At 44.4% G+C, this 22,478-nt stretch overlaps 1 protein-coding gene across 1 annotated transcript in view; it reads left to right on the top strand.

Moving 5' to 3' along the window:
- LOC133376904 (guanine nucleotide exchange factor for Rab-3A-like) overlaps window positions 1-22,478 on the top strand; it is a 46,163-nt gene that overhangs the window by 4,898 nt on the left and 18,787 nt on the right. The window contains exons 2-4 of the mRNA XM_061609845.1: window positions 16,452-16,701; window positions 17,097-17,192; window positions 19,037-19,114. Of these exons, the coding sequence (XP_061465829.1) occupies window positions 16,452-16,701; window positions 17,097-17,192; window positions 19,037-19,114 (424 nt within the window). The remainder of the gene's footprint in view (window positions 1-16,451; window positions 16,702-17,096; window positions 17,193-19,036; window positions 19,115-22,478) is intronic.

Raw genomic sequence — 22,478 nt, 5'->3', positions numbered from 1 at the left:
TTACATTTGCCACTTTCCAGTCCTCAGGCACGGAGGAGGACCCGAGGGACAAGTTACATATTTTAGTTAGCAGATCAGCAATTTCACATTTGAGTTCTTTGAGAACTCTCAGGTGGATGCCATCCGGGCCCGGTGATTTGTCAGTTTTTATATTGTCCATTAAGCCTAGAACTTCCTCTCTCGTTACCACTATTTGTCTCAGTTCCTCAGAATCCCTTCCTGCAAATGTTAGTTCAGGTTCAGGGATCTGCCCTATATCTTCCACTGTGAAGACAGATGCAAAGAATTCATTTAGCTTCTCTGCAATCTCCTTATCGTTCTTTAGTACACCTTTGACTCCCTTATCATCCAAGGGTCCAATCGCCTCCCTAGATGGTCTCCTGCTTTGAATGTATTTATAGAATTTTTTGTTGTTGGTTTTTATGTTCTTAGCAATGTGCTCCTCAAATTCTTTTTTAGCATCCCTTATTGTCTTCTTGCATTTCTTTTGCCAGAGTTTGTGTTCTTTTTTATTTTCTTCATTCGGACAAGACTTCCATTTTCTGAAGTAAGACTTTTTGCCTCTAAGAGCTTCTTTGACTTTGCTCGTTAACCATGCTGGCATCTTCTTGGCCCTGGCGGTACCTTTTCTGATCTGCGGTATGCACTCCAGTTGAGCTTCTAATATAGTGTTTTTAAACAACTTCCAAGCATTTTCGAGTGATGTGACCCTCTGGACTTTGTTTTTCAGCTTTCTTTTTACCAATCCCCTCATTTTTGTGAAGTTTCCTCTTTTGAAGTCAAATGTGACCGTGTTGGATTTTCTTGGCAATTGGCCATTTACATGTATGTTTAATTTAATAGCACTGTGGTCACTGCGCCCAGTCGGTTCAACAACACTTACATCTCGCACCAGGTCCCGGTCCCCACTGAGGATTAAGTCCAGGGTTGCCGTCCCTCTGGTTGGTTCCATGACCAACTGGTCTAGGGAATAGTCATTTAGAATATCTAGAAACTTTGCTTCTTTGTCATGACTGGAACACATATGCGGCCAGTCTATGTCCGGGTAGTTGAAGTCACCCATTACTACCACATTTCCTAGTTTGGATGCTTCTTCAATTTCATATCTCATCTCAAGGTCTCCCTGAGCATTTTGATCAGGGGGACGATAGATCGTTCCCAGTATTAAGTCCCTCCTGGGGCATGGTATCACCACCCACAACGATTCTGTGGAGGAGTCTGCCTCTTTTGGGGTTTCGAGCTTGCTGGATTCAATGCCTTCTTTCACGTATAGAGCGACTCCGCCACCAATACGTCCTTCCCTGTCCTTCCGATATAGTTTATATCCAGGGATAACCGTATCCTACTGGTTTTCTCCATCCCACCAGGTCTCCGTTATGCTCACTATATCAATGCTCTCCTCTAAGACCAAGCACTCCAGTTCTCCCATCTTGGTTCGGAGGCTCCTGGCATTAGCGTACAGGCACTTGTAAGCAATGTCTCTCTTCAAGTGTCTTTGGCACTTGTGGTTTGGCCTGTGGTAATTTTGCTCTTCTGAATTTATATCCTGTGCCCCTGCTCTCACAATGCCTACTTCTAGGCCTACCCCTTTTAAAATTTCATCATTTCTTTGGTTTTTATCCCAGGGGGGAGGTTTATTCCGAACCGGACCTTTCTCAGCTCCTGTCGGGTTTCCCCCCTCAGTCAGTTTAAAAGTTGCTCTGCTGCCTTTTTAATTTTAAGTGCCAGCAGTCTGGTTCCATTCTGGTTCAAGTGGAGCCCGTCCCTTTTGTACAGGCCCGGCTTGTCCCAAAATGTTCCCCAGTGCCTAACAAATCTAAACCCTTCCATCCGACACCATCGTCTCATCCACGCATTGAGACTGCAAAGCTGGGCCTGTCTGGCTGGTCCTGCGCGTGGAACCGGTAGCATTTCAGAGAAAGCCACCTTGGAGGTCCTGGCTTTCAGCATCCTACCTAGCAACCTAAATTTTGCTTCCAGGACCTCACGGCTGCATTTCCCCATGTCGTTGGTGCCAACGTGCACCACGACCACTGACTCCTCCCCAGCACTGTCTACCAAACTATCTAAACGACGGGCGATATCCGCAACCTTCGCACCAGGCAGGCAAAACACCTTGCGGTCTACACGCCCATCACACACCCCACTGTCTATGTTCCTAATAATCGAATCACCCACTACAAGGATCCCTCTACCCCCTGGAGATATATCCTCGGCACGAGAGGATAGCTGCTCATCCCCCAAGGAATGGGTCCCTTTCTAAGGGATCGTTTCCCGCTTCCACAGCTGGATGCTCTCCTTCCCTGAGACCATCGTTCTCCATGATAGCAGGAGAGTTATCATCGCTGGAGTGGGACACAGCTATAACGTCCCTGAAGGCCTCCTCCACACACCTCTCTGCCTCTCTCAGCTTTTCCAGGTCTGCCACCTTGGCCTCAAGGAAATGAAGTCGTTCCCGGAGAGCCAGGAGCTCATTGCACCGAGAGCACACCCACGACTGCTGTCCAACAGGCAGATAGTCGTACATGCTGCAGGCTGTGCAAAACACTGGAAAGCCCCCACACGCCTGCTGGCTTCTTACCTGCATAGTTTTGTTTAAGGTTTATTACGTCTATAGGTTGGAGACTGTGGTTTAGTTGAGGTTACGGAATGGACGGGCAGAGTGGGGGGCCCTGGCCTCCTCGCCCTGCTGCCGAACTCGCTCTGCTGCTTAACTCGCCTTGACGCTTTGTCAGCTGGGGCCTTGATGCTTTGTCAGCTGGGGCTCCCTCTAGCTCGTGGAGCAGGCTCCCTCGCTAGGTGCTCTGACTTTATATGTGTGGCTGGTTCCTCCCAGCTACTGCTGCCAGCCAATGATGTGTTACTTGAGGCTGATGGCTCAACTATCAGCTGGGGCTTAACTCTTTAGTATTCTCTCAGGCTTCCTTACTTTGAAGGCAGGAAGGCAGGCTTCCTTCCTGAGCAAGGGGCAGGGCTGTTTAAGCTTTTGGCTGCTTTTAATCTCAGCAAGGGGCTGTGACTTCCAGGCAAGTCTTTTGTGTTTGTTGTTTTCCCACCTAGAACAGCCTGACCTTTCTTTAACCTAGGGAAACAGAGCTTGTGGTTGTGTTTCAGGAAGGCTGAAGCTGCCCTTTTTAGCAAGGACTGAGCTGACTCTCTCCCTGTATGTATTGGTGGACTTTCCTTTTCCCCCTTCTCTCCGACTGGAATTTAGCCTTGTTTACAGTGTCCCCTGAAGCTTTCCTGCTAGGGTGGTGTTGAAAACTAGCTTTCTATAGGCTTCCTTCTCCTAGGATCTGTCTCCTAAGATGTAGGTTCTTTCAGGATTTGGCTCCTAGCTCAGGGTGACCTTGGGCTGCCCTTATTACTTATTTCTCTGAGCTGTTTTAATTCAATTAAATAATGGAATAAATGGGAGCTACTTACCCTCTTTTTGCTCTGCTGCTTAACTTGCCTTGACGCTTTGTCAGCTGGGGCCTTGATGCTTCGTCAGCTGGGGCTCCCTCTAGCTCGTGGAGCAGGCATCATCAGTGTACATGGTGGAAGTGAGGAGTGGAAGTGAAAAATTAAAAATATCAGATCTCTGCTTCAAGGGGCATGCGATCTTAATATTACAGCAGGGGAGGAGAGGAGACAACAAAGAAGGGAATGAAAAGGAGAATGAAAGAAAGGGAACTGGATGAATGTGAAATCTACAGCAGGGCACTGCTTTCATTAGGACAGAATACATGGTGTAATGGTTAGAGTGCTGGACTAGAGGGTTTACTGTTTTGGCAGAAAATCTGATAAGTAAAACCACAAGGAAAAGGTAAATCTGGATTCAATGGGGAGAAAATATGGGATGGCACTTTGATGAGGACAGCCTCGTGTGGATGCTGTGAAAAACTTGTGTGGATGGACAGCACTGAGTCCACAATAACATCGCATATGGAAGCACCCTAGAACCCCACTCAGCCTTGACACTCCCTGGGTGACCTTGGGCCAGTGACTGCCTGTCAGCATAACTTGCTCACAAGGTTGTTGTGAAGATAAAATGGAGAGGGGGAGAACCAGGTACTCCACCTTGAGCCATTTTTGGAGGAAAGGTGGAATATAAATGAAATAATAATAAATTAATAAAAAAGGGAGCAAGCATTAATCCTAATAAAGGTGTTGCCTCATTGTAATACTTGGATTTCTTTCTATGAATCAACACATCTATGCTTTTTTCACATGTTGGAGAGGAAGGATGAATGTGATGACATGCACTTGGGCTTCATTTCATTGGATGAGAAGTCCCCATGTTCTAATGCTGAATTATGGGAATGTCCCCAAAGATTGGGCAAGGAATCTGTTGGGAATGTGTGAGGTCTTGGTTAGGCTAGCACAGCCTTTCCCCATTAGTGGGCCACCAGATGTTGTTGGATCACAATTCCCATCTTTCCTGACCATTGGCAATGCTGGCTGAGGCTGATGGGAGTTGTGGTCCAACAACATCTGGTGGCCCACTAGTTGGGAAAGGCTGGGCTAGCACCTTGGTCTTCAGCTGGAGTCACAGCCCAACCTAAGGTTGTAGATTACAACAGGGACGCCACCATATTTTTTTCTTTTATCTTTTAAACATTTTTTAAAGGAGAAAACAAGAGAGGTGGTTCTGGGAGGCTTGGAGACAACTGGGTTACACAACCCATGGGGCCCTTCATATTTTAGGGGCCTCAGTTGTCCACCAAATAATTAGCACTCGAAAGAAGCTAATGAAAACCAAGCTGTCACTTTGAGAAATGGAAATGGCTCAGTATTGATCCCAGTGTAATAAAATTGCCTGAGGATATTTTCACTCATTTGTCACTTAAACCAGTCCACAATATGAATAGCAAACCTAAATTGTATTTTATTGCAAATTCATGACATTCAAATGTGGTGCAACTAGAATGTGAGAGGCTCAAAGGCATTTTTAAAGTGTCCGTGTGTGCAAATAGTTTGAAGTCTGGACCACTTTAGGATTTTATTGGCATCCTTGCTGGCTGTGTTCAAGCACAGCTTGGAACAAAGTAACTCTGTTGGCATTTGGCTTGAGAGGAGAATCAGTTTCTTCTCTCTTTAAGGGACAGAATTGCAGCATAGGCCAATACACAGATAACAAGTGTTTACTAAACACAGTGAGCTGTTTGCTTCTGGGAACAAACAGCTTTGGCACTCTTGTGCGGAGATTGCAAAGGGGGGATTAAAGTCACTTATTCTGCTTCCAGGAAGAAAATGGAAGATTCTGAATATTCAACTGTTTACCTTTGGATTGTTTCTTGTCTGACCCCTGCTGATGAATAGGATAGAGGACATGGCCTTAGGTTTTCAGCAGAAAGTTGAGCAGTAGGGAAGAGGATTGTACTTTCTCTCTGAAAACCATTAGGTTTGGCAAAACTAGAGATATGAGGCACATCAAAACCATAAAATGACCTTGGTTTAATTGTTGACATGTTGAAGTCTCTGGAATAGCAGAGCTGCTGGCTGTATCAGGTGACAACCAGATACTGTGGCCTCTTAATGCCAAGGGACGAGTGGCCCATCTGAAAAATCCTGTAATGCAAGAGGATCTAGTATGAAACAGTTGCTGTTGCCAGGGCCGGTTCTAAAGGGTGGCCAGGTGGGGTAGTGGCCGAGGGCCCCTGGGGCTACAGGTGCCCCTGTGCTCCCCTTCCACAATCTGTGGCAGGATTCCTGCCACGGATAGCAGGGCAGGAGCTTCAGAACTGCCCACCATTCTCCTGCTTCACCTACCTTTCTCTCTGCTGTTTTTTGCGGCTGCGTGCACAGGTTTGCCATCAATGAAGATGGTGGCCGAGGTTTCCCTAAGGGGCTGAAGCCTCTGCTGCCATCTTGATTGATGGCAAACCTGCGTGCGCCACAAAAAACAGCAGAGAGAAAGGTAAGTAGAGCGGGGGAATGGCGGGCGGTGTGGGGGGCGGCTTGGGATCTGCCCTGCGATCCGCGGTACCAATCCTACAGTGAATCGCAGAAGAGGAGTGCTGGGGCCCGGGGCAGGCTGGGGCCCAAGGGCCCCGGCATGCCTGGAGCTGGCCCTGGCTGTTGCACCCGCCCCAGAAAATAAAAGTGAATGGTATTGAGTATGTAGTGTGGGAGGATTCGCATCAAAATTTGTTTAGACATCCATCCATTCATTCTTCCATCACAGTGCTAGCTTTGGTTAAGGGTGCTAAAGCAGGGATGGAGAGCCTGTGGCCTGCACCTTGCCTTCTTGCTTCCTCCCCTGCGCAGCAATTATGCTGAAAAAACAGTTTCCATTGGTGCCACAGGAGCTGACTTTTAAGCCTAATTGCTGTGTGGAGGTGATTCTATCTCTCTGTGTGTGTGTGTGTGTGTGTGTGTGTGTGTGTATGTGTATGTCTGTCTCTGTCTGTCTGTGTCTCTGTCTCTCTGTATATATAACATCTGGGGGAGGGGAGAGTTAACCTCCCTTCCTTGCATGCACTGGTGCCAAAAAAATCCCCATTTTAAACACGTTTTCTTTCTAAACTTTAGAATCAAATTGGTATTGTATATCATGTCTGTGCAAGAAAGACTGCATCTTTTAAAAGTGGAAGTCTGAGGAATAACTAGCTGATTAAAGTACAGCAGTGAGCTCCCAAAACAAACCCTATGTAGACATTCTTCCTGTACTAACAGTTGATAGTGCTGGAGTGCATTCTTGTGTTCAGAGGTCCTCAGTGAGTCTTTGTCAATTTGTATAAGGATGATGATGATGCCATATAGTTTCCTAGCTAATAACTGTCTTGCTAGATCAATGTAAGAAGGAAATGCACACTGAAATGAAGCTTCCATGTATTGTTAGAGACAGCTAGAGCCTATGTTTCCTGAACATATGAAAGGTCGTGAGTAAATATTCTTTATTCTTTTTACCAAAGAAGATTGTCTCTGTTGTTCATTTTTTATTTAACTAGTGTGCATGAGGAAAGGTGGGCTGGTTTATTCTCATTCTGCTGCTTGCGTTTATACCTCTGCTACAGGACTACAAAACTGTTCCTATTTCATTTAAATACCAAACATCTGTTGTGTGTGTTTCCTGGAGAATTCAGCTGAAAGTGATCCACAGGCATTTCATACAGGAAACAACACTGTCAGATCAGTTCTGCAGGAAACTGTCAAAGCCTTCCAGTAAAAGTGTGGATCCTGCACATTTACACACACACACACACACACACAGGATGGCATACATAGTTTACTTCTTCTGCTTCCTCCTCCTCTATTTTATCTTCACAACAGCCATGTAAGGTAGGTTAGGTTGAGACACAGTGAGTGGCCCAGAGTCACTGCATTCATGGCTGAGTGGGGATTTAAACCCTGGCCTCTCAGGTACCAGTTGAACACTTAAACCGCCATACCACACTGGTTGCATAAAAAAGAGAGATAAAACAAATTCTTCCTATATAACATACATGAGTGAACCCTGAAGCAATGTTCCAGAACTTACTTGTGAGTTGCAAGGATTTCACTTTCTGCTGACCCCCTTTTGGTACACCTCTGGATCCAAACCATCAAGTTTAATATTCCCATAAGGGAAGGGGGAAAAAGAAAAAACAACAGTTCACAAGCTACTTTGCTCCTTGGTCTTTGGAGCAACCATTCCTTGCTTCCTTGTGCCAACTTTGTCTTGCTTATTCTAAATTTTCCATTAAAATTAACCCAGTTCTTTTAGTTTTCAGTTAAATAGCATCCTGTAAAATTGTAATTTTAATAAAAAGTTATGTGTTATGACAGCCAGTGTGGCATAGTGGTTAGAGTGTTGGACTATGACCTGGGAGACCAGGGTTCGAATCCCCACACAGCCGTGAAGCTCACTGAGTGATCTTGGGACAGTCACTGCCTCTCAGCCTCAGAGGAAGGCAATGGTAAACCACCTCTGAATACCATTTACCATTAAAACCCTATTCATAGGGTTGCCATAAGTCTGGATCGACTTGAAGGCAGTCCATTTCCATGTATGTGTTATGCCCATATTGTGAAACTATCATAATGGCTGAACAAGATTAAACCTAGTGTGGCATAAGACTGAAGAGCTTCAGTTATCGTCTCATTCTTCCATAAACTTGAGATGGAATCAACTTGTTCCACAGTATTCCTGCCCCCTTCCCCCAACCCCAATGAACCATATAATACTTTCTAATGGAACTCTTAATATCTTGCTGTTCTGATCTGTACCAAGGGTTTAATTTATTGGCATCAAATCAGGCCTTTAACCATGCTAATTGGGCAGATTCATATGCTTTTGGATTGCTGATATCCCATTATGCTTTTTCTTTTACATGATCTCATAATTTACTCCCAGTTTCTTCCTCTTCCAAATAAATGTATTGATCATTTTCTGCCATCCTTTTTGAATACTTTGTTACTCAGAAGTGGAACCCAGGTTCTTTCAATAGGGCCTTGATTCAACCCACTGTATGCTGCTGTCTCTGTTAATTTGCCATCATAACCCTTCAAGCGTTCAGGAGATGAATGGAGAATTATAATATTTGAGGTCTTTGACAACAAAAGGGCCATTACACCTCCCTGTTTAGGAGATGACGACGACGATTCTTTGGCCTAGTATTCACTAAATTGGTAAACCGGGTTTAGGCTATATCACATCACACTGCAGATGGGGATTTGTATGATCAAGTGCTCCTTCATGCAAAAAGGTTCCTGAATATAGAAGTCAGGGAGAAGGTTAGGTTAGAACCTTTCTCTCCAACATATGGTTTTCTACATGCAAGGAATCTGAACCCCACCTGCAGTCCAGGATGGTTCAGACCACGTTTATTTCTTCATTCAGAATTAGATCTTTGTGCTTGCACACCCACACCCACGATTGCTTAATTCTGCTGCAGTGTGAACAGTTTATGTCTCATTGGTCACTTCCAGATGACTTGTTTATTTGAACATTCACCCTGTTTTCTTTGTTCAAAGTTTGTAGGGAGATTGGATAACCGTGGCTATTTATTGAACATTCATTCTGATTTGTTTGTGGGGAGGTTAGATGACATTGCATCAAACAAATGTTGTCTCACACTTTCCTTTGCATTTCTCTATCAATTTCCTTATCACAAAAAGTGCCAACTTTGGGGGGGAGATATGGGTTTGTTGTGCAACAGCAACAAATCAACTTTAATTGTGCAACCTGAATTAGCCAGTATGATTGAATCCCATCTGAAAACAGTGACAGTCTGGAAGTGCCCATTGAATTTCCCCCCTTGTGCCTGATCTAAAGCATGCTTTCCAAAATATGTGACTTTGTGTCAGCATTAGCCTTATCTGGTAATATTGGTTTTTACTCTTTCTAGCAGACTTACACTTTTTTGGTGGTCATTCTCCGCACACATTTCCTGTTTTTTTTAGCTGATATTTTCAACAATTCCTCATTTATTTAATTAGAACAGAGGGTACTAATAGGCTTGTTGTCAAAGGTCAGTTATTACTGCCACTCCCTGATTTTTAGTTCTGCTTTGCATATTCATGGTCAAAGGAAAGTTGGCCAAATATGAGTTTGAGATGGAAAACTTAGAAAATATGTGAGATGGGACACAGGTTGAAGCAGGAAATAATGTCTGTTAGGGTTTTTTTGGGGGAGGGGGAGTTGAATCTTACCTGCCTAGCTGCAGTTGGAAAGTGCTAAATTCTGTAATATGAAATTCTGCAATTCTGCTTCTTAATTTATCAGCTTAGCTTTAAAAAAGAGGGTTAGAGTTAGGCTTACTGTTCAGTACTTCTGTAGTCTTCACCCAGACCAAGGCTTTCCCTCTCTGCAAAGGATATAGTGCTAGTTTGGTAAGAATCTGACTTTTATTTATTTATAAAAGTATTTATATACCACCCTCTTGCAAAACATCAGGGCAGTATTGAGCAACATAAAAATATTAAAATCAATACAAAGCAATCATTAAAATGACTGGGTACTAAGAGATGTTTTCAACAGCGGCCTAGTCCTGTTGGAAAAACAAATACCTTTGTTTTTGGACAGGTAAACTAAAGGGAAAAAATCCTGATTTTGTTTTTGTTTTCTTAATCCTAAACTTCAATTCTTTAAACTTGTATTCCTTAGCTTTCTTCCAATTTTCTCTTTCTCTTTCCCCCCAAAACAATTACCTTTGTCAATCTGAATCTATTGTAGTCTCATTTTGGGGGGTTTAAAATCTACTCCTGAAATCCATCTACAGTAGGGCCCTGCTTTACAGCGCTTCCCTTTACAGCGCTTCGCTAATATAGCTGTTTCAATTAGACACAATTAGACTAAAGCCCCACTCATACAGCGCTTTTTCCGCTTTTACGATGGTTTTCGGGCATCACACGCCATTCTATTCAATGGGTTCTGTTTTACAGCGGGGGTCCCGAACATAACCCGCCGTATGAGTGGGGCCCTACTGTATTCTCATCTGTTGTGAGGCACACCAGTCCAAACCTGAAGGGAAAGAATGCTAAAGATTCCCACCCAAAACTGAGACCTCATCTGCACTATATGTTTAAAGCAGTATCGTATCAGTTTAAACAGCCATGGCTTCCCGCAAAGAATGCTGGGAACTATAGCTTGTTATGGGTGCCGATAGTCATTAGGAGACCACTATTCCCCTCATAAAGCAACAATTCATGTGTGGTTTAGCAATCAATTCCCCTCCCCAGGGAACTCTGGGAATTGTAGCTCTGTGAGGGAAATAAGACTTGTTACAACTCTCAGCACTCGCCACAAACTGCAGTCCCCAGGATTCTTTGGGGGAAGCCATGACTATTTAAAGTGATATGATATTGCTTTAAAAGGATAGTGCAGATGGGGCCTTAGAATTCCATACAGTCCTATTCTAGTTCTTGGCTTCCCTTGCTTTCTGGATCATTGGGAAAGGGGCCAAGTAAAGCCAGGGAATAGCCTCATGTATTCAGTGGGAAGCCTTGCAAAGGGATGCTTTTACTAACACAGCTGAATGTCCTGCTTCAAACTCTGATTATGAATCCTGGTCAACTTTCGTTAGTGTTGGTGCTGATGTATCCTTTAAGAGCTTTTAACGCGGAGAAAGGGATTTGCTTCAGGGAACCGAGGGAGCGTGGGGTCCTGCTCTTGATCCCTTAACCACAGTTAAGAGACTGGACTTGTTAAGAGTGTGCCGATATTGACAACTGAGGCTGATATCCATCTGTGTTCTTCATATTTTGTTGTTGTTAGTAACTCGTAAGTGTTGAGCCTTTTGGTGTGTTCTGGATGTCTTTCATCAATTCTCCTACTCATGCTGTTTGGCTTCCCAGTGTGCTATTTAACTTGGAATCACACTTGGAATTGTAAGAGCAAGAGCTGCCAGATTAAATATCATATTCCTTTCTGCAAAACTGTTTCCCTTTTGATTTCCTTTCATATCTAATTATTGTTCTTTCTATTAAACTTAAAACATAATTGCCATTTACCAGCCTCGCTGTGGTTCAGCTCAGATCAGCCAAATCTGTCTCTTTGTCTTCTAAGATGCCTCTATATTCTTCCTAAAAACCAACACTTCCTTTGATAAGTCAGAATTGATGGGCTGGCACCTGTTAAAATCTGGGTCGCATGCATTTTGAAAAGGTCAATCACAGGAGATTTCTCTGCTGTTTGCTCCGAGTATTGAGATCACATAGCTGGGTTTGTAGATAACATATCCTTACTCCCTCCAGATCTCTTTTTCATGGTCTGATCTAATAAGATATCAGCCATAATCTGGCAAAAGCCCAGCCTGAGTTTTCTTACGGTTGGCTTTTGAGTGGCTTATCTTCTGTTGTTAACCCACATGGCTCTCTGGATAGCAGCTGTAACCATGATAATTTCTTCTATTTGCCAAACATCTTCCCTGGTGAGGTTTCTTTCTACTCGCAAGCCTTTGCAATAAGTGCATTGCTCTTAATTATTTATGCTTGGAGAGTTACCATTTTTTAACACTCAAAGGGCTTTGCAAAATCTCTGATGTTTGCCTTTGCATTCATCCTGTGAAAGAGGCTATTATTATTCCCATTATTGTTGGTGGAAATTTGAGACAGAGAGAGGTTTGGTATCTCAGGCCAAGTAGGAATTTCATTTCAGGCCTCTCTGGCCAAACCCAACATTCCATCTCTGTGGCCATCTCTGTCTCTTTGGACTCAAATTTTGTCTTCTGCCACGTATACACAAAGGATCTTTCTTTCTACATAATATTATCATACACATACAATGAGACTCGCCTATTCTGTTTGGAAGCTGATAGCAGCACGATCAAGACCTCGCATAAGGCTGAAATCCCACAGAGGATCCAAAGACCCCTGCAGGAAGGGAGACTTTCTTCTGAGTGAAAATGCGTAGGACTTCACTGAACATTTTCATGGCTGCCTTTATCTGTTCCTTGCAAAACTGTCAAAGGCCATGTGTTCATTATCTGCCTCTGTGCTCCCCTTTCTCCTTTACAAGACAAATATTCTGTTTTTGTTTTTAAACTAGGATCCAACTTAGTGGTCTACTGACGCTTGCAATAAATTAAAACGCTTGTCCAACAATATATTTAAAAGAAACAAGCCTATTCACCCCACTTAAAGGATGAGCACAACAAAGGCCACTGAGATATCTAACTACCTTCCCCATTAAAAACCATAAGCCTGGGTAACTTTACAGAGCTATTTTTATATCTTTCCCATCTGTCTTTTCTACCTTCTTATTATGACCAGTATTTGTGTGTGTGTGTTGTGTGTCTACCCCCCCCCCCACTTCTTTCTAAAGCCCCATTGAGGATATGCATCCAGGTCTAGCAAAGCATCGCTCTCTCAATCAGCAGATGAGATGATGGGCATGTGTCTGAACTGTGCTGCTTCAGATTGTAAGTGGGAGCTCATGGGACTGAATGCTCTTCCACATACACTCCCCTCAGTCATAAGAGCTCCCACTTGCATTGTGAGGTGGTTAAAGCCCAGACACAGGCTTATTATCCCATCTTTTTTTCCCCTGAGGACAAGGTCTAAGGACTGGGAATTCCTTTCAGATAACTGACTATATGGACAATTCAGGAGTCCAGTGATTATTGTCTCCTGCCTTAACCTTTTACTGCTCGACTATAAAAGGGAATGAAGTAAGAGAACAGGGACCGTATGGCATGCATGTTATCAGCGTTGTTGATGTATGTACGTACCCTTTCTTTCCTAGACTGCTTCTGGTGTTTGTATGCCATCCCAATAGGATAACTCTCTAAAGGCATTTTAGCCAAAACTGTCCTACTCATTTTACCCCAAACTGGAGAAATGGGATATTTGTCCCAGGCAGGGATGAGGAATCTTGTGGCCCTCTGGCTCCAGATGATGTTGGGCTACAACTTTCATTATTTTCTGACTGTTGGCCATGCTGGGTGAGGCTGATGGGAGTTGGAGTCTAACAACATGTGGAGGGCCACAGGCATTGGAATACCAAGCAATACTGAATGTTGTCTCCTAATTCACTTTTCATTGGGTTGCATGTCAGTTGTTTGTTTTCTTTTCTCCCCAAAAGTACTCAAGAGAATTTTAGAAAGCTTTCCCATGTTCCCTGGAAAGAAAGAGTAGATACAAGAAATAGGATGGCCCTTTCAGGATTTATTAATATGCTTTTGGCACTCATTTAGAACGGCAAACTTTTCAGTATTTGGATCATTTCCAGGCCTAAATACAGTATTGGAAACTCTAAGGGAAACACCCATCCTGTCTAGTGGTGTGTGTGTTCATTCTCTCTCTCTCTCTCTCTCTCTCTTTGTCTCTCTCTCTCTCCACATACACCTTATGGAACAGAGGAAACTGCCTTACACCAAGTTAGCAGGAGAAAAAAGAGGGGGCACTTGGCCTTCATCAGGGGATGAACAGGTCTAAAAAGTTTTATCTTCAACAATTATGTATGCACAAATGTGCATGGAGTTTCTGCACTGATTCTGTGCAACTGAATACAGGCATACCCCGCTTAACGTCACTTCACTTAACGTCGCCTGGCTATAACGTACATGCTCCATATGCCTGTATTTCTCCAGAAACGCAGCACAGCAGCAGAGGCTTTAGCGCGTGGGGGTGGAAATAGACGCAATCGTGCCACCGCAAATCAGCTGGAAGGCGCGATCGCAATCAGCTGGGAGGCGTGCAGCAGAGGCTTTAGTGTGTGGGGGGGTGGAAATAGACACAATTGCGCCACCGCAAATCAGCTGGGAGGCACGGCAGTGCAGCAGCAGAGGCTTTAGTGCGGGGCTTTGAGGCTCCGCATGAAGGAGAGGTAAAAAAAGTTTTAAAAGGTAGTGCTTCACTTTAAGGACATTTTCGGTTTATGTACTCGCTCTGGCCCCAATGAGTACGTTAATGCGAGGTATTACTGTAATTACCATGATTATTGCATAATTGTCACTGAGTGGCCGAAACGCATTGGGCTTTCTTTTTAATAAAACCCATTTGGATTTTCATTCAATAATTCCTTTTTTCCAGCATCTTGGGGTCTCCCCCCTCTTTTTTCTTCTGCTTATCATTGGATGCTGACCACCCTCACCGTTTATACCAGGTTAGACCATTGGCCCATCCGGCTCAGTATTATCTACCCTGACTGGCAGTGGCTGTCCAGCGTTTCAGATAGGGATCTTCATTTACCCTGTCTGCAGATGCCAGGGACTGAACCGGGAACCTTCTGCCTGTAAGCGTGTACCCTGCCGCTGAGCTATGACCTTTCCTTGAAGCTCTCTCACAAAGATTGTGCTCTTCTGAACCGGGGCGGGAAGGAAGTGGTCTTTTGTATGCATATGACATTGTAAGAATCAAAAGCTTGTTAACAAAAAAGCCGCTGGCTCCTGAGTTGTTCGTGGGGTGAGGAAATAATGGAGTGTTGCGACTACTGTGAGAAGCCCTTTACATATAGAAGTACTGTTGTGGCCAGCTGGGCAGATATTCTCAGCACATGGTACAAAATCTGGAAACTGCAATGGAATTTAACTTCCAAACAGCTTGTATAGATTTATTTTTTTATTTTTTTATGAGATTTGTTAGACACCCATCTGGCAGAGGTTAATCTGCCACTCTGGGCAACTTACAACCAAACACAGTACATTCCATATAAACATAATCAAAATCCATTAGAGATTAAAAATTAAAAGCTTAAACATTTAAACCCCCCAGGATCTGCAATCTGCTCACATTTTCAATGCAATGAAAGTGACTTCCTCCTGTAGATCTATAGTAGTGCCAGTTTTTATTCTTGCAACTGTAGTACCATAATGGCACGTCTAATGTGTGAATTGCTGCTGTGGTGATAACCTTGGGCAGGGGGCGGGTGGTGGTGGAACCTATTTGTTCCCATAAAAAGCACTCTTCACATAGGAAGTTACCTTAAACCAGGTCAGATATATTTGTACATCGAGTCCCGCATTGTCAACTCTTGACTGGAAGCAGCTCTCCATAGTTGCAGGTGGATGTCTTTTCTTTAATTGGCACACCTGATCCTTTTTTTGAAAATGCCAAGGATTGAGACCCTCTGCATGTAGAAGATGTGCTCTGCCACAGAGCTGTGGTCCCTCCTCTAGCGCTAGAGAAGGGAGGGAAGCTATACCCTTTGTGCGCAGCAGGAACACATTTGTGAAACTTTGGGTCACTGGCTACGGGCAAATGGTAGCATTACAGTATTTTCTTCTGGAAGAACCTTGTTTGTTTTTTAAAAGCATGTATCATGTACAATAAATGGAAGGCAAGAGCATTTCCATATCTTTGAAAACAGTTTTCACAAAGCTTTATGCACTTCTTCTGTGTGTGTGTATACTAACCCTCATTATGGCGAAGAGATATGTGAGAATATAAGAAGTAGATCTGAAGAAAACTCAGGAACGCAAGAGGGTATTTCATCAAGGGAAGGGATTCTTTGACCTACAAAATGTTCTGTTTCTAGTTGATCTTTTGGCCTGTCTGTTCTGGTATACCCACTTGTAATCTGCCTTTCTCCTTTTCTGAACTTTTTTTCCCCTTCAGATTTTGGGTTGTGTGCATGTGTTAAATCTTGTTGTAAGGCAATCTGTACAAGTTCAATTCAAATTTAATGAAACATTTGGGTTCTCTTGGCAGAGAGTTTGTATTCTTTTGGGGAACATTCTGTCCAGGCTTTTTATTGGCCTGCTTTGTGTTCTACTCTTGGGTAATGAGCATCGCAGGAGACAGTTTCCTTGAGGAACATCACTAAGATGGCCACCTCTTTCTTATGAGAGGACCATTTCTAGTTGGCACCAGACACTGGTAGAAAAGGGGCATCTTAGGAGAAAACTGAAACTCTTCCTTGGACCATGACCTGTTTAGCTCCTGATTTGCCATCTCTGTCTGTGCACGCTCCTCTTTTTTTGGCAGGGGCAACTCGTGTTCATTTTCAGTTTGGGTGTGTGTGTGTGGAGGGGGATAGGAACATACTTTCCATGTGCTGAGAGTCCTTTTTAGCCACCCAGAGCTCAGTGGTCTCTTTCCAACAGCCAGGTCCAGTTTGAGGAAACCAGACAACAGCTCCAAAAACAGCCAGTGGTGGGACAATGGAAGCCCCTTGCACCAAGCAACAGAGGAGAGGAGCTGCAACAGCCAGAGCCTTCGGTCAAGGGCCCAGGAAGTGGGGATGAGAACCAGTCTTTGGCTCAACTCAACGTCTCCCGCTTGCGCAGCTCCTCTGTGGAGATCCGTGAGAAGGGATCTGAGTTCCTGAAAGAAGAGCTCCATAGAGCTCAGAAGGTAAGATTTTTGGCTTAAGTCTTGATTTAAGCTTCCACTGTACAGTGTGAGGTTTGCATCATGCTGGATGTATCTGTGCCTACAAGCATTATGTGGGTACATTTTATATTTCTGATCTTTCATGGTGATCTAGTACGTTGGGCATTGGAAAAGTGATGATGAATATCCGCATGCACGTTGGACAGCTGCTTGAAAGTTTGAACTAAAACTTGGAGCAGATTCACCGTCCCACTGACATCAGAGTCACCAGTCTCGACAGCTGGACACTACTGGGGTAGATGGGCCATTGATGTGACCTGGTACATGGCAACTCCTTCTATCTGCAGATGTGCACAAGAGTGTGAGCCTTTGTCCTGCATGCGCAATTTCACTTTCTTGTGTGTTCTGCCCTGCAGGAGTTGAAGTTGAAGGATGAAGAATGTGAGAGACTTTCAAAAGTCAGAGAACAGCTGGAGCAGGAACTGGAGGAGTTAACAGCCAGCTTGTTTGAGGTATTGTCTCCTTCCCAGCCCGAAATCAATTTCTAAGCACCAAAGATGATGTTATAGACCTTTAGGAACCAAATTCAAGGCCTTACTTAAGAAATCAGCATATGCATGTGGTTTATGTCTGTATGTGTGTACATATGTAAACCCTTCTCGCCTTCAAACTGTGCTAGGAGACGCTTTTGAGCAGTCATGGTGTATGTGTCGGAATTTCTCTCTATTGAGATGCGTAGCAAAGTTGCGTAGCGCTGCGGAACGGAGAGTATTGAGCGAGCTTAGTGTGTGTGTGTGTTTGAATCTTTGCTAAGATTCTACTGTCCCTGCAAATTAGTCAGACAGAGACTTTAGCTTTAAAATAAGAAACAACTACTTTATTTTGGAAGTACATGCTTGATAGGAAAGAGTTCTATATCTAGCTTAACTGACTATGTTGGAGCAGTCAGCACTGGTCCCAGTGCAGCTCTCATGCTGGTTGAGAGGGAGAGACAAAGAGAAGATGTCTGCTTCCCTCTCGAGAGAAAGAGAACGCAGAGAGAGGTGGGAAGGAACTGAGATCAAACATCCTGTTGCTTATCAGTCTAGCAGGAAGGGAAGAGACAGCAGGATCAAAGGGATAGGTATAGCCTCAACCAGCAAGAGGTCTAGCTCTCTCTAGCTACCCTTATTAACCCTATGCAGCCTCAACCCACCAAATTGGAGTTGAACCTCATACATTCCAACACCCCTTCTCAATGAGAACTTGGTTCATTCTACTGACGTGGGGTGCCACCCTCCCAGCTGCGGCAGTGCTAAAGCTTGCCAAGACTTGGGGGGGCAGGACAAGAGGGTGGCAAGGGCGTGGAAGCACCGGGGGGGGGAGGCGCAGATGTGTCCACACTTGTGCCTGCTGCCAACCTGGTGCTTCCCACACCCACACTGGTACTCTGTCCCCTCTGGATCTCGGTGGTAGTGCAGCCAGGAGGGCAGCCCAGCAGCAGCAGCCCACTTCACATGCTGCCTCTGCTGTTGACAGCTCAGCTTACCCAAACAGCAGGACTGCATGGTGCTGTTCTTCCTGGACTGTACCTCTTCAATACTACAGGTGTGGATGTCACGTATTTGAATACTTCATCTTTAAAAATCCCCTGCTCATAGAAAACTAGCATGTTAGGGTTGTAACTTAGATGTCTTCCTGGCACCATAGTTTCTATATCCAGGACACTTTTAATAAGAAGGAGTGCTAAAACATTTTTTTTTTCACTTACCCCAACCATCACCAGAAGGGGTTAAGTCCAGCAAGAACTGCATCACATTGTTCTCAGGATCACGTAGCTCAGCTGTGACAGGAACTGGGTATCTATAGAAGATCTATCTTCCATAGCAAGCACAGTGTCCGGTGCCCCTTCACTTAAGTAGACAGGACTCCAACAGGCACACTCATTGCCTTTTTGTTATTGTGATGTTACCAATTTTTGATTGGAATGAATATCCTCCATCTGATGAGCATGTACTATCTTTCTCTGTGCAATAGTACCAACTTTCTGTGCCCCTTGATTGGACGGAGGATACAGAGGTTATCTTAGTGCTGACCTCTGACAAGCTTGAGAGCTGAGAGTCTGCACTCTGCAGAAGACCCTGGCTAACTGCAAATGTCCGTTTTACCACACATCGGAAATGGGGTGCTTAATTAATTCCTTAATTAAAGGACCTTAATTCCATTTTCATGTTCTTTCCCCCCCCCTTTTTTTTAAATGGGTTCTATGTAATTTTTTTGTACTGCTTCCTAAGGTCTTGGAGCATTACACCATTTGGAGAGCAAGTCCACATCGCACGCAAATGTATTTCTCCATTTTTTGTTCTTTCTGCTACAGGAAGCCCATAAGATGGTGCGAGAGGCAAATACCAAACAGGCGACATCAGAGAAACAGCTGAGGGAGGCTCGAGGGAAGGTGAGCCCTGATCTCCTATATAGTAAAGACCTTTTCATAAGTCACGTCAGACAAATATGTTAAGGCATGGCAGGGATTGGGACCATTTTTGCTGGCTCTGTCTCCAAAGACCATGTGCTGTCCGAAAAGGAAAGCCTACATGTATTGGCTTTTCATGTGATTGGGTTTCTTGACTACATGGGGAGCCCAGTAGTGTGTGTGTCTGTGTAAGCTCCCCTTTTCAGATGTTGCACTGAATGTGCAAATATTGGGGGCTGGCAGGGTATCCAGTCCCACGCCACTGCCATCACTCATGGAGGCAACTTGTAAAAAAGGGATAGCTAAAGGCGGTGACTTTTGTATTGGACCAAGCCAAGCTCTTTGAAACTAAGTTTGAGAACCATACAATGATCCTTTTAAGGCTTATTTATTATTATTATTATTATTATTATTATTAAATGATTTGTCATTGTGTCCTTGCTGTAGCCAGGGGTAGGGGAATCTTTTTTCTGTCTGAAGGCCATGTTGTTCCTTCATGGGTATTCTTCCAGGGGCCACATGTCGGGGGAGGGTTCAGAGGCAAAAAATGGGCACAGCAGTGAATATGACTTTGTATAGTAGGCATTTCAGCCACACAAAACCAGAGGTTTCCACGTGCAAGCAAACTCTCTCCCTCTCCCTCTCCCTCTCCCTCTCCCTCTCCCTCTCCCTCTCCCTCTCCCTCTCCCTCTCCTCCCTCTCCCTCTCCTCCCTCTCCCTCTCCTCCCTCTCCCTCTCCTCCCTCTCCTCCCTCTCCTCCCTCTCCCTCTTCCTCTCCCTCTCCCTTTTCCAGCTCTACAATATCCTTTTTGAGGTGAGGCAACCAGAACTCTGCATGGTATTCCAAATGTGGCCACACACCGTGGATTTGTATAATGGCATTATGATATCAGCAGTTTTATTTTCAATCCCTTTCCTAATGATTCCTAGCATGGAATCTGACTTTTTCACAGCCGCCACACACTGGGTCAACATCTTCATCAAGCTATCTACTATAACCCCGAGATCTCGTTCCTGGTCAGTCATCACCAGTTCAGACCCCATGAGAGTATGTTGTGAAATGAAGATTTTATGCTTCAACATGCATCACTTCACACTTTACAAAAAAAAAGAACTTCTTCACACAGCGCATGAAGTCAAACTATGGAATTTGTTCCCACAAGAGGCAGTGATGGCCACCAACTTGGATGGCTTTAAAAGAGGATGAGACAAATTCATGGAGGATAACGCTATCAATGGCTACTGGCCGTGATGGCTATCCTCTGCCTCCATAGTCAGAGGTGGTATGCTTCCAAATACCAGTTGCTGAACACTGCAGGCAGGGAGAGTGCTCTTGCATCAGGCCCTGCTTGCAGGCTTCCCATGGGTAACTGGTTGGCCACTGTGGGAACAGGATGCTGAACTAGATGGGCCACTGGCCTGATCCAACAGGCTGTTGTTATGTTCGTATGAGTGCTTTTGCCTGGCTGGATTGTGTCCTTGAACTGTGATAATGACTCTTACCTGCCTGGATGACGAGTTGTGTGAGATGTGTGTGTGTGTGTGTGTGTGTGGGTGTGTGTGAACCTCTGACTCCTGCATGGCTGGAATATAGACTACTGAAGAATGGGAAGAGTCACATCTGTTTCTCTGCCCACTTTTGTCTCTGTCCCTGCTCCCCACAGGCATGCAGTCCCTAGAAGGTGGCCCACAAGCAAATGCTGCCCTTTGGCTGAAGAAGGTTTCCCATCCCCAGACATACAACATCCAGCTCTCTTGTTAGACAAATCCATTCCCCACCCCCTGAGAAAATTGCTTAGATGAGTCTTAACTCCTGCATTGTTGACCTAGGATTAGGGGCTTGCTCTTTATTTGAAGGTTTTTGCCATTACTTGGCAGAGGCTGCTCTGAAAAGCAAGTTACTGTTTTGGATGAATGCTTCATTCAGTCACAGTTCCAAGTGGCTTTTTGGAACAAGGATGTAAGACATTTAATTAAGACTGCAGCAACACCAATAATATAGGTACATCTCTCTGTTTTGATTCCATTCAGGACATGCAGGATACTTGTGAGGCTGAGAACAGATAAGGCAAAATATTCTGTCATTAGCTAAACTGGAGACAGATTTGTGGAGTACAGAAAATTAATGGCTATGGCAATGCAGTTCCCCTCTAGCGAGCATGCAGGATTCCTGTCTCAAATTTCACCTGCCCGTATAACTATGCCATGCACACAAGAAGCGATAAGTGTATGCAGTAGCTGATGTCCCCGCCTAACCAGTTTGTCTGCGAGAGGGGCCATTGAAGGTTAGTCGTTCCTAGCTAATACAACCATCTCTGTAAACCATTTCTCGATAAAATTGGTAAAACCAGCTTATCTAGAACTACTGGTATAAAACTTAGAGGCAATGCCTGAGGGTTTCTGAAGAGGATCTGTACTAGTTAGTAGTCCAGAATGCAATAATATTGCAATATTTTAATGTGGTTGCAGCACCATCTGTTGACAGAGCTAATCAAAGCCCAGAAAGCTGGATTATTGGGCGTATTCAGTCAGTTATTTTATCAAGTTGATGAGAAGTGCTGCGTTTGAAGTCCATCTTAACCTTTCCAGGTCAGAGGAGGCTAGGACTCTACCATCGCTCAGGGACTAGATATTTTTGGGGTTTGTTGGGTTCTGACCAGAAATTAGAGCTTTTGCTAGTCTTATTTAAATGAGTGTGCTTCCTTTAGAATTCCTTCTCTAGGATTGCCTTGACATGATGCTTTGGGAAACATTTGATAAAAGCTCTTGACCTAAGTCTTATCAACGTTGCTCACTGCATGGATAGTTTATCAGTCCTGAACTTCTAACAGAACATTCAGTGCTGGTGAGAGACAGATGACAACAGCCATAGCGCAGCTGGACTATTGCATTATCAGTTTGACCCCAGCATTAATATTTTATGTGAGTCCTGGTCCCTTGGATGTTTCACCCAAGAAGAAGACTCGAAATTCACCTTTAGATTTCTGTTTGCATAAAAGCTGGAGGCAACTTAGGCTATGATAATACCTATGAGAAGCTATTAAATAAGCTTTTGTATGGGATGCACTATTTTGATGAACCTCGAAGGTGTACTTTCCTGTCTCAGCAGATGGACATGGATGCCCCTGGGAGGGCAGCATCTTCGTTAAGCTTGTCCTAGCGGTAGAGGGTGCTGCATGGAGGCATTGCTGGCCAGGGGCAGGACCATAGGAATCTGCCTTATACTGAGTCAAATCATTGGCCCATCTATTGTCTCACAGCAGTAATGGGGAACCAGTAATGATGAAAGCCACAGAATTAGGCGTGGGGTGGGAAAGAAACCCACCCTGCTCATTTTGATGTGTGG

The sequence above is a fragment of the Rhineura floridana genome, chromosome 2 (assembly GCF_030035675.1).
Source record: "Rhineura floridana isolate rRhiFlo1 chromosome 2, rRhiFlo1.hap2, whole genome shotgun sequence".
Taxonomy (NCBI): Eukaryota; Metazoa; Chordata; class Lepidosauria; order Squamata; family Rhineuridae; genus Rhineura; species Rhineura floridana.
Note: the sequence above shows the minus strand (reverse complement) of the source record. Positions and strands in the feature narration are given on the sequence as shown.